General features: G+C 40.3%; 1 protein-coding gene across 1 annotated transcript in view; it reads right to left on the bottom strand.

Moving 5' to 3' along the window:
• The window catches only part of PLA2G4F (phospholipase A2, group IVF), a 27702-nt gene that overhangs the window by 3025 nt on the left and 12035 nt on the right, over positions 1–12642 (bottom strand). Inside the window, 13 exon segments of the mRNA XM_009319214.1 lie at positions 1–69; positions 704–870; positions 1201–1395; positions 2309–2416; positions 2889–3026; positions 5189–5312; positions 5880–6102; positions 7246–7382; positions 8142–8277; positions 9224–9261; positions 9773–9886; positions 11963–12132; positions 12434–12500. The exon segment at positions 1–69 is cut by the window's left edge and continues 130 nt beyond it. Of these exon segments, the coding sequence (XP_009317489.1) occupies positions 1–69; positions 704–870; positions 1201–1395; positions 2309–2416; positions 2889–3026; positions 5189–5312; positions 5880–6102; positions 7246–7382; positions 8142–8277; positions 9224–9261; positions 9773–9886; positions 11963–12132; positions 12434–12500 (1686 nt within the window).

The following is a 12642-nucleotide window of genomic DNA, read 5'->3' as shown; positions in this document are numbered from 1 at the left end:
CTCACTCAATTTGATTTTTGGAAAAGGAATTTCCCGCTCATCACAGTATTTCTGAGTCAGCTCTAAAACCTGTTGTCAAAGAACAAAAATAATTTTGACAGAATACCAGCAACACCTCTAAGATCATCTAACTACAATCCTCAAAGGGAGAGAGACTTCCACAAAAGAAAAGTGACAGAAATCCAACTTCAAATTGGCAGAAACAATTTCTCTGGCTGGTGATACAGAAGAAGAATGAAGAGCAGAACTGAGAACTGCTACCAAACATCAACAGTTTGCAGCTGAAACTTTTTATGTTTTGTTGCTCTAAATATATTCACCTTGACTTTTCTGCACTTAAAAATAAACAGTTGTATATACAGGAAATAACTTGTTTGCATGTAGAAAACCACCAATAGCCACTTTTCCATTAGAAGCGTACATCTAAGTAACAAGGATCATATGAGCTAAGCAAACACTCTTATTTTAGGTAACAATCTATTTAGGCTTCTGAAGTTTTGAATCTTATTACAGCTGTCACTTTCCATCTCCTCATGACATTCACAGTAAAAAGCATAGTACAATAAGGTTTGAAAGAGGTAAGGATTTATTTTAATGCACTCTTTCATTAGTGTTTTTATTCAACATCAACTGATCTGCTTTCATTGTAAATACGATTCTGTGCTTTTACCTTCATGTAATAATGCTCAGCTACATTCCTCACCTCAAATGGCGCTTCCCAGGAAAAATTGAATGACAAGATAACATCCACATCCCTCTCTGGCTGAAGTACCAAAGGAAAGGGAGAGTTGATAGAAAAGCCACCATCCACTAAATACAAGCTCTCTTCCATGGGGGTCAGCTGGTTGGGAAACGCATCCAGATGAGTGCCTGGAAGACACTCCAAGTAACACAAGTAACTATAATGATTCATTACACACCTCTCAGTACAAGCAACAAACAAAGTTTATGCTGGGGCTATAAGAAGAAAAAAAGACATTCCAACATGCATATTCATCTGAGACTGACCTGTAAAGTCTGATGACGAGCTTGCCTTATATGACAGAACATACATAGTGGATCAAATTTTTTGCTATGGTGTAAGAAGGGGTAAATTCCCTGACCTCAGTGGAACAAAGTCAAGCTCACTTACGTTCTGTAACATTGACTGTTACAGAATATTAACACACTATTTTATATCCCAGATACAGACTCATTTACCTCTCCAAGCCACAAATTTCTTGATGTTAACATAATCTTTATGAAGATACAATCCCTGCATGAAGTTGAAGGTTTCTCCACATGTGACCCGGGACTTGAAGAAATCCTGAAAAATTTGTAACAAGGGGCCCCCAGGTATAACCAAGCGAGTTTTCAGTCGTGTTGGATCTCGGAAATGGAATCTTCGGCAGTCATCTGCAGAAACCACAGAAGGATGCAGAACACATAGAAAATGCTTGTCCAGCTCCAACATTTCAGACTTTTTTTCTACAATATTTAACCAGTTGTCCTGAAACTGAATTTGTCCTCTAATAAAAAAGTATTGTAATGAAATTTAAATGAACTGCATATTCTATAGTTGGATAATTTACCTGCCCCATTTAAAGGGAATAGCATTATTCATAAATCATTGTCCATATTCATTTCAAACGCACACAAATAAACTCTTGTTACCAAGTGACGACTACTTCTGTCTCGTAAGACAACAAGTCATACACACACAGTAGCATTTAATAAAAAGGGGGGGGGGGGGGGGAGAGAATTAGGGCTGCAGAAGCAGAGAAGAAAAAAAAATATCTCACCCAACTACTTACTATAAGGCTATAACTATGCACCTGAGCAGCTCTCAGTCTTTAATATACTTCCTTTTCACTGCTAGGGAGCCATTGTACAAATGGAGAACAATGCATAAACATACAACCAGCTTATCCAAGATTACAAAAATCAGGCCAAGGAGGGAACTGAAAATCTATTTTCCACCTCCTGCTTAGCAGTGCAGCTTCTATTCTTCCTCTTCTCATGATTAAGACCCCCTGCACTGTAATATGTGTTTAAAACAGCTCCCAGAACTAGCCCAAATTTATAGTCAGTCAGATACAAAATTTTAAAAAAGCAGGAAGAGAAAGTGTACTGGAAAACTATAATTACTCTCTTCACTATATTTGTGATGGAAGGAAATAATACACAGTACGAGAGATTTGTCCAAATCCATCTTTTATGCTAATCTTGAAAACTACACACAGCATATTTTTAAGTCATATTACTTGTGTGATCATTCCAAAACCAGGAATCTTTCAAAAAATCCTACTATTTTAATGTATGTTCTTACCTACAACTTTGATAACATCTTTGAAAGAATCTAGAAAGCCCAGTCCTACACCAACCACCTTCAGGCAGATATCATCCAAGCTTGCAGCAAAGGCACTGCCCCACATTCCTGCAGGAGAAATATGGAAGAATGTAATACTCAAAAGGCTTTTCACAGTGTAACCAAAAGGCCTATAATTCAGCTGCCATTTGTGATGGGAGAGGGCTGTCACTTGACCCCTGCTATTCTAACAGGTGATGTTTGAGTTTAAACCTTTGAGTTAATCATGTGACAAATTCTGATGTAATAATATAACACAGAAACTTCTCGTTATCAGCAAGGGAAAGATGGCAAGAGAACGGGAAGACCTAAAGCAGAAATTTTTGACAGGCAGCTCATAACACAGTCTTCTTGCAGACTCAGGACATCAGATTGTAATACTATGAACCTACACCTAAACCTTTGGAGAAAGATTTGACATTTTTCCCTTCTTCAAATTCTTTAGGAAGGGACAAAAAGGCATCGGTTTAAGTTGGTGAGTCTCAAAAGCAGCGTAGCTCCTTTCCGTCTCTCCATTTTATTCATTACTGTAAGATCATACCTTGTAGAAAACAAATCCTAGGCTCTGGATGTTTCTGGACAAGCCGTCCCATGAAGAACTCACTGTCGAAGTCCTCTGTTCGGACAAAAGCTCCATATTTGCGAAATCCAACTTCATAGGGAGTGAACTCGCACCATTCTAAGAACAAGCCAACAGGGTATTTGCTCATCTCGGAGTAAACATAGGTGAGAATACTCATTTGATTTCTATTCACACAGAGACAGAACGGAGTCTCCCTCCACTTCTCTCACCATCACTATGGATTTCCCTGCCACTCTTCTCAGTGAGCCTCTATCTTACACATGATTAATAAGAACTCTTGTACAGGCTTTCATTGACTAATACAACCTCCTTTCTTCCTGGCTTTTTGGGGGGGAAAAAAAATCCCATCTTGCTCCATCTTGACTTTGTAACTGCAGAAATAACCTGCCTATTTTACTTCCACTTTAAACCATTCTGATGGCTCCATTTTCCATCACAAATGGAAGCTACGTCACTTTTCTCAGCCTTTCTTCACACTACTTACCATCTCTCAGCAACTGTTATAGTACTGACTTGAAAACTCAGTTGACCTACCATGTCAGACTTCATTGTCTGCTTATCAAAGTGTCCCCTCATGCTTGAAAGAGTTCCACAAATATTTACAAATCAAATTCATTGTCATATACACACACTCCTCTAGAACAAAACAAACAAAAAAGTCCCATAGTGGTACACAGATGGACACAAGAGTTTGTGTTCCTGTCTCACTGTATCTATCCTCACTTGTTGCATCATATTTAAAGTTTCAAGTGACCTGGAATAGGACTGGCCTTCATTTTTTACTGTAATCGTATAAGCAGCCTGGATTCTTGCTGGTAAATGCCGCAATTGTGATGGTGCATGCTACAAGTTTACCAGTCCATCATTTTACATGAATCCTACACAAACTGATTATCTGAGACTGTAAGAGAAAGTAGAATCATAGAATCATTAAGGTTGGAAGAGACCTCCAAGATCATCGAGTCCAACCGTCAACCCAACAACACCATGCCCACTAAACCATGTCCCTAAGCGCCTCATCTACACGTCTTTTAAATACTTCCAGGGATGGTGACTCAACCACTTCCCTGGGCAGCCTGTTCCAATGTTTAACCACTCTTTCAGTAAAGAAATTTTTCCTTACATCCAATCTAAACCTCCCCTGGCGCAACTTGAGGCCATTTCCTCTCATCCTTTCACCAGTTACTTGGGAGAAGAGACCGACACCCACCTCGCTACAACCTCCTTTCAGGTAGTTGTAGAGAGCAATGAGGTCTCCCCTCAGCCTCCTTTTCTCCAGGCTAAACACCCCCAGCTCCCTCAGCCACTCCTCATAAGACTTGTTCTCCAGACCCTTCACCAGCCTCGTTGCCCTTCTCTGGACACGTTCCAACATCTCAACATCCTTCTTGTAGTGAGGGGCCCAAAACTGAACACAGTATTCGAGGTGCGGCCCCACCAGTGCCGAGTACAGGGGCACGATCACTTCCCTGCTCCTGCTGGCCACACTATTTCTGATACAGGCCAGGATGCCGTTGGCCTTCTTAGCCACCTGGGCACTCTGCCGGCTCATGTTCAGCCGGCTGTCGACCAACACCCCCAGGTCCTTTTCCGCCAGGCAGCTTTCCAGCCACTCTTCCCCAAGCCTGTAGCGCTGCATGGGGTTGTTGTGGCCCAAGTGCAGGACCCGGCACTTGGCCTTGTTGAATCTCATACAGTTGGCCTCGGCCCATCGATCCAGCCTGTCCAGATCCCTCTGCAGAGCCTTCCTACCCTCGAGCAGATCAACACTGCCGCCCAACTTGGTGTCGTCTGCAAACTTACTGAGGGTGCACTCGATCCCCTCATCCAGATCATTGATAAAGATATTAAACAGAACTGGCCCCAATACTGAGCCCTGGGGAACACTACTCGTGACCGGCCGCCAACTGGATTGAAGTAGGTCACCTAATCACCAAGGATTTCAATTCTCTGATTCAGACACAGACTCATGTATTATAAGAATCTTCCCTCTCAGCTTCTGAAAGTTGCAGGCACATTGTAGCAAAACATGTGGAGTGGCCAGTGGAGTTGAATCTCATTTCTCTGTTACAGCCATGAAGACGACATTTGTGATCAGGATGATAATACTCTGCCAATCAGTATCCTATTGCTTCTTGCACTACCAACGGCTGCTTGAGCCACGTTCCTGTTGTCAGCTACTCACTACCCAAGGAACTGGATTGGCGAAAGGAATTTATGGATTTTAGCAAACAAAAATAAATTTGCCATGTTCATACCTGCAAAGTCACCACTGCTAATATTGGGTCTCACATTGACAGCTGCATAGATAGGATAGGGGTTTTGGGCCCATTTTACTGCTTCCTGCTAAATCATTTGATCAGACAGCTTTGATGGATCTTCCTGGACACAAGCAAGGAAGGAGAAGCACACTTTAGTCAGGTAAGTTCTGTACCCATACTTTGATAACTTGAAGCTGTACCTTAGCATTTCTGACTAACAATACTACTAATTCAAACTCCCTTTTCCTCCCGCTGTCCATGCATATGGTTAGATTTTGCCAGAGTATTTCTGTAGTTGCATATTTAGAGTGTCTGGTGTTATTAATAAACTAGTTACCCCTCCAATTTCAATTAGCATAGCAGATACTGCACAGTAATACCATTTGCAAACCCAACATCATTATCTCAAGCTTAACCTGCCCAATACAAAAGCTATTAATTTAATAACAGTCATTCCAAATAAACACTTCATTTTTCTATAGCACTGACCTATATGATTTCAAAATTCGTTACTAAAGAAGGGTGCTGGGAAACCCGAGGCAGAAAGACATGAGAACTCCCTATGTTTATTCCACAACAGCTCACAAAGGTAGAGAGTAATTGGTTTCTTGACACAAAACACGTGGGCGGGCAAAGCTCCCACCTGGAAGGCAAACAGCAGTACACATCCAAATGTGAACTCTTTTACCTTCTGTTGTAGGAAATATTCCACAATAAGGCCCCACAAATCTGTAAAGGAAACTTTCCATCCACTAATCTCCATTGCATTCAGCTCCTGGAAATAGTATTTCAGTCGTTCCGGGGAAAATGCCCCTGCTTTGCTGCTGGACACAGTACCCTGAGCTCTTCTGATTGCATCTTGAAGGTCTTTCTGCGACCAGTCAGGGTCTTGATACAATGTTGATAAACACCTGAAAATGCCTATATTAATGTCATCAGTAATAATGACCCTCATGTAAACAATAGTTTTAGCTAGTTACAATTAGTGCTGCAGCACTGAACTAAAAGCTTGAGAAGTCTAGCTAAAAGATAAAACATTGTGAAGAGAAAAGAGACCATAATAATGGATCTCTGAACTCTAGAACATGCTGAAAACCCTGACACCTACAGGACAACTTCATCCTGATTGCTAACCTACCTTTCAAGGATGTTGCAAGCATCATATGCTAGGACACATGAACCAGTTCACAAATATGAGTTAACTCCAGGCCCTAACAACCCTGAGAGACTGGCTGACTGCAAGGGTGCTATTGCATACAGCAATAGAGGCCATAGCCTTCATCAGAACACAGGTCTGATTAAATGAGAAACTAGTTTGGACCATTGGCTATCCACATGAACAGATGCCTACATTTGTTTGAAAGTCTGTCTCTGAATCAAAAGGGGCAGGCCAGATCACAAGGTTAGTGGAAGAATACTAGGTACATAGGAGTTTAAATTAACACACAAAGCTCTAGAAGGGAGGATTATTACTGTCAGGTTGCACAACTCCATTTCACAAAAACGATGTGTACTTATGAGAGATGATTTCACCACAAACTCCAAGCACTGAGCTACTGAAACATTCTAGCCATGTTTAACATTTCAGCACATTGCTCCAGTCCACCAAAGGCCAAGCCGGTGCTATTCCTCTATTCAGCTGCATACGCAATTTTGAAAGGTAGTGACAGAGTGGTCCATGTGGACATGTTTCCAGTGACTTGCACCACCTCAGTTATCTCCTTGGCAAGAGCAAGGAAATAGGGAAAGTTTTTGCAGTCAGGGCTCTGAGGGAACACACAGCAGTTTTATTCATGTAATACATCTTAATATTCAGCTGCCAGGCTTGCAAATGCAGCAGATTCATAAATTTAGCCAGTAGCTGTATTGGTTAAAAGAGATAATGAGTCTCAGACTCTTTAGGATCCCCACCAGAACTCACAGGTGAGAACTGATAAAATATTTGACTTCGTTGTCTGTCTACAGATGGCACAAATGCAGCTTTGGCCTTATTTTGCGTCAACACTACCATATTCACCTATAAGTTTCTGGAATCAACGCTGCATGTAACTTACCAAGTAGAGCCAGAAATCCCACACAGATATATTGCAGCATCCAGAAGGCCCAGCTGCTGAAGCCCAGCAAGACTGCCATAGAACGATGTCAGTGCTCTCATCCCTCCTCCAGACCCCAGTACCGCTATGACTGGAACCTGCAGACAGCAAACTCAGGGATCACAATCACAGATTTTTGAATTGCCAATAAATTACAGAACTAACCCCATTTAAGTCTCATTCTTATGCAAATAAGAGAAAAAAAAAATCTCTATTTCTATTTACATTCCAAGTAATTTCAGGTTTGATTTCAACCAGAACTTTCTCTACTTTGTAATTGAAATATATTGTTTACTATGAAACATAGCAGTTTTATAGTAAGCAGTAGCAGACTGTCCCAGACTTAGGGACAGTCACTTACTGAAATTGTTATGTATATTATCACACATTTACTTGCATGCCATAGAATATACACATAAGAACAAAAAAAAGGCAATCATTCTTATAACATCACCCAAAGATCACAGAGCAAGGTATCAGGCTATTTGGATATGTGTCCTCAAATCAGCAATTAGGAAGCTCTTCCTGTGGTCTGGGCTTCAATTTAACCATTCTGAAACACACTTTCCCATCACAATTCAGAGCTCAAAGCCCAAGACACAAGAGTTCAACTAAAGAAAGTACATACATTCTGAAATTTCAATTTTTTGTGTTCTAAAACACACACACACCCCTCAATTTTAGAAATATAACAACATCTGAGACTTCAGATCCCTGTGACATTTCAGTTCTATCTCATGCCACAGTGAATGCAAACCATGTTTTCCATTGGTTACAGGCAAAGAATCCTACAATACCTAATTATCAACAAAGTACAAAGGATTTTACAAATCTCACTACAGCACTGTGCTCAATACCTCATCTTTTGGAGGGGATTCTTTTAAGTGAAGAGTCTTCCTCAGTGCCTCAGAAACTATTTTCTTCCTTTTGTCCAAAAATTCTCTCTCCTCTTTACAGAGGTCAAAACCCAGACGTATATCAAGATCCCAAGTGCTGAAATACAAATTAAAACAAAAATACCCCAAATGTTGGAGGATTTGTAATTACCAGGGAAAAGCAATTTCTGCGAACAGACAATCTAGGTGCTGATCTGAATCACTGGATCAAACTCTTAAATGAAGTTTTAGTGTGTGTCTATACACCAGTTATTTTGTAACAACAGGTTTTTGGAATTAAAAGTGAAACTTCTCCCTATTGTATTTCTCCCTTAATGTCTAAATACAAAGCTTGTGTCAAACAGTATTCAGATTAAGCTTCAGGAATTTCACAAAGGAAGAAAAGATTCTCTGTAGGTGAAGAAGATTGCAATAGGAGCAATTGAGATTACTGTATTGACATGGATGGAGAAATGAGGGGAAGAGCAATTTTAAAACAGAAATTTCTGAACTTAGGAGTCAGAAGGGGACAACTGAATACCAATAAACTTGCTATGAGTTTGTGAAAGGGGAGCGGGATCTTCAGTTAATAACTATATACCAAATGACCCTATCAACTTACTAGCCAACTGCTCGGGTTTGTGTGTTATTCTTTCCTTATCAGTCCTTTCTTGCACCCTTCCTCTGTTTATAGTTCAAGCTCTTCACACACTGAGATGTCCTTTCCTGTTTGTCAATACAGCACTGCACATATTCTGGGAACTATCTGTACCTAACAAAGCTACTTAATATTTACACCATCGGCTATTTTACATTTAAGTATTAGGAACATAAAATCTGTTCAGATTTCATCAGGACTGATACCAGTACAATAGAAAGTATCTGCAAAGTGAAGGGACACAGCCTTCAGAAGAAAAATAAACAAAGGCATTTTTCTTTAATCTATCCCAAGAGATCAATGGAGACAACAGACCTCCCCAGAACAGCAGGGATAGTTACTCAGCTCCTTCACTACGAGAATAAAGGCCTTTCCTGATGTTTAGAGGTCTTAGGTTCCCACTCACCTCTCTTCAGTTTTCAAACTCATATCCAAACTTTGTCCCTGTGAAAAGAGAGAACACATCTTGCAATTGATAGCAGCTACATAGGTGGAACTACTATCTAGAGGTTATGACATCAGTGGGGTCACTAGATACTAACCAGAACAGCACTCTCACCCACAAAACTACGTCTCTGGAACACCTCTCCCTTGCACCTGTTTCAAACATTTTCAATAGTCTCCACAGAGACTAAAAACAGGTACTTAGAGAGCAGGGCGGAAAAAATTATTTCTTCTGCAAGCTTCTTGCTTTTCTCCTCCTCTTATATTTCTTTCACACCCTAACAGACTTTTTGCTTTGGAAAGTGATGAACTTTATACTTATTTTGCAAGACCCAACCATGAAAACATTTTTAGAAGAATTGCACTGAGTAATCATAGTATTTCATTCTAGATATCCAAGAAAACAGCACTCCTAAGAATCATGTGCAGCTTAACTTCCCAAATGCCTATAGGCAATGGGAGAAAAAGTTATCCCAAGCATGTTAAAACAAGTGCAAAATGTTGACATTACCTCTCCCAGAGAAACGTTTCTATCAACTTTTTGTCCAATAGGAAGAGAATTAACTGGTACAGTCCCCAATCCCAGAACTGTAGTATGCTTTTCAATATCAGGGTTCATACCATCCTAATAAAAAACAAAATGTTATTTGAGCTCTCCAGAAAAAAGTTAGAGATATGACTTTCATATCTCAAAACAGCAAACAATCCTTAAGATCATTACAACTAAATCTTTCCCAAAAGTCTAAGAGCTTTTCAAGATCATCCTGCTCTCTGCTTGACAGATCTTTGCTGGGATTGTTTCTGTCACTCAAATAGCTGCTTTTTTTTTTTTTAATATAGCTGCCTGCCACAAGCAAAAAATCTTCATCTCCAAACATGAAATTTCCCCCAAAAATAGTTGTGTTCTGACATGTGTCAGAAAGCTCACAAGCAAACTTGCATTCTGTCTTCAAAGCAGGATTCGGAAAAGATACCAACAAGGCAACAGCGTTAGACACACAGAAAAAAATACCACAAAATAGGAAATAGGATAATAGCCTTAGGGACAAATGGGAGCATGTAATTAAAAAACATAATCTTTACAAGCAGAGCAAATTAAAGTTTGCCAGGAAATCTTTTTCTCCCTTTTTGGATTAGCAAGTAGCAACGTCTCTTAATACAGAGCTGTGTGCAGATTCCTAAATTTAAAAGAGGAATGTTAAAAACCCCCTCATATCACAGGGCCACACTCAAACCTACCCAGCCTACTAGGTGAGCTGGAGCCTTTACACCCACCACAGGCCTCAACCCTTGGGAGGAGGCAGCACCTTAAAGAAACAACAGGTTATCACCCTTCTCATAACAAGAACTGAAGACAGACAAGGAACTACCCATAGATTTCACAGATGTCTTCTGACCAAAAACAGCTGTCTTGAGTCAAATGTCCCTGTAAGCCCACTGTCCTCCTCCTAACAGGGGCAAATAACATGCATTTAGGTACGGGGCAAGCAACATTAGTACGTTCCTGGCACTCTCCTACCTCTGATAAGAGAGGAAAGGTCAGACTGGATACCTTTGTGCTCTATGCCAGCTTTTGAAGGAGTATGTTCTTCTGGTTACTAGGTGTGGTTTGGTTGAGGTTTACCACCTGGGCCAATCTCCATGGTTGACTTCTACCATGTTTTTGCTTGCCTGGCTCTGAGTTTTTGGCTACTTAAGTCCAGGTCTCTCTCTTCAGCTCATGTTTGCTGCCCAGTCAACCCCATTGCAAAGCTATTCCTCCATATTCCTTTTTGTAGTCTCTTCTCCGCAGCTGCCTCTAGAGCAGTCAAGATCACCATCTGCATTTATGCTGCCCAATGGCTTGTGGGGATGAATAACATCACAGAATAAATAGTTTCCTTGCTCTCATTTTTGGTGTCTGGCTATACTGGGAGCAGTTATCACAATGAATATTTAGTCACTCCTATGAGATACACAAACTGCATGGGTACCTGTAGAAACTGTGAAGTGACAGACAAAGCTAAATAAGCCTCTGGAAGCAGCACATGCTTTACAAGTTTCTAATAGAAAAGACTTGCTATAGAGTATCTCAACAGCTGAAAGTAAAGATGTCTTCATGTAGCAAGAATGTGCAGATTCACGTTTTTTCATCCCTAAGTTCAAACAGATTTTAAAGTGTTGGTATAATTTTAAGACAAATTCACCTCCTTACCCAATGTCAAAGATCCAATGAAAAGTCTGACATTTTTGTTCAATTTTTAAAATAAAAAAAAAACAGTAGTGTGTAAAAAGCAATGATAAAGAAAAACTTCTCTCTCTGCCCATAAATTCCTAATACGTAACCAGAAAAATCCATTCAAGACAGGCTTCTAGCCTAGAAAATTTTGATCTGAGCAGTTACAACATTACAGAGTTAAGCGTGATCAAAAAGGTATATCTGGAAGTAAATAATAGATGGCCCCTAGCACCACATACATATAGTACTCCAGAAGAAACTTGCTTCCAATGCAAGCTTTTGACATCCACACACACCTGAATAATGTACCCAAAACTGACATCCCGGAACAGCTGAAGAAGTCCCTGCCCTCCCCTTAATGATCATATAAAGACTACTCAATTTATGTTTAAGGACATTTTCATGGACCAAAGGCACTGGTTTCAGAGTGGATTTATTCGAAAGTGGGCTGTAAACTTTGTAGCAGTCAGCACAGATGCTTACCTGTAGGACAGATACAGTTTGCTGCAGCTCCACTTGCAGTTCTGGACACATTTCTTTATCCACATGAAAGACAAACGAGGTTCCATAATCCTTCTCATTGTCTGGTCTCCAAGGAATACACAACTGTTTCTGATATGCCCCTGGAACAGACAGCTTGACCGCACAGCTCCCTGTACATTAGAGTAAGAAGTTTAGGCTACAGGAACCATTTAAATAAATGTTGAAAATCAGATACTTGTTAAGCGTAGCTGCGACTATGAAGACACAAGCAAAGACTCTCTTGCATGGTACCCAGTGGAAGTGACCCAATATTATTTAGTATTAGAAACAAAAGCAAAATTAACTTAAAAAGTCAATTTTGTAGTCAGTAAATAAAAATGCACCGTATAGACAGAGAATCAAGTCTCCCCTCTCTCCCAAGGAATAAACATGCTGAAACGTAGATCTGACAAACTCTGCAGGCAGCCCTACCTTGCTGTTTCTCTTTTGTTTTTTCCTCTTTGTTGACAGTGCCTTGCAAAGACAAGCAAGGATGAACCTATGAAAAGAAGAAACCGGTTCTGGTTATGAGGCTTTAAGTTCACTTCTTTACTGAAGCTTAATCCACCTACTATAGTAGGTTTAGGTTTACAGCTGCAAGCTGTCAAAAAAACATTAAGGATTATTTTGAGCAAGTTTTG

Source organism: Pygoscelis adeliae, unplaced genomic scaffold (assembly GCF_000699105.1).
Source record: "Pygoscelis adeliae isolate BGI_AS28 unplaced genomic scaffold, ASM69910v1 Scaffold22, whole genome shotgun sequence".
NCBI lineage: Eukaryota > Metazoa > Chordata > Aves > Sphenisciformes > Spheniscidae > Pygoscelis > Pygoscelis adeliae.
Note: the sequence above shows the minus strand (reverse complement) of the source record. Positions and strands in the feature narration are given on the sequence as shown.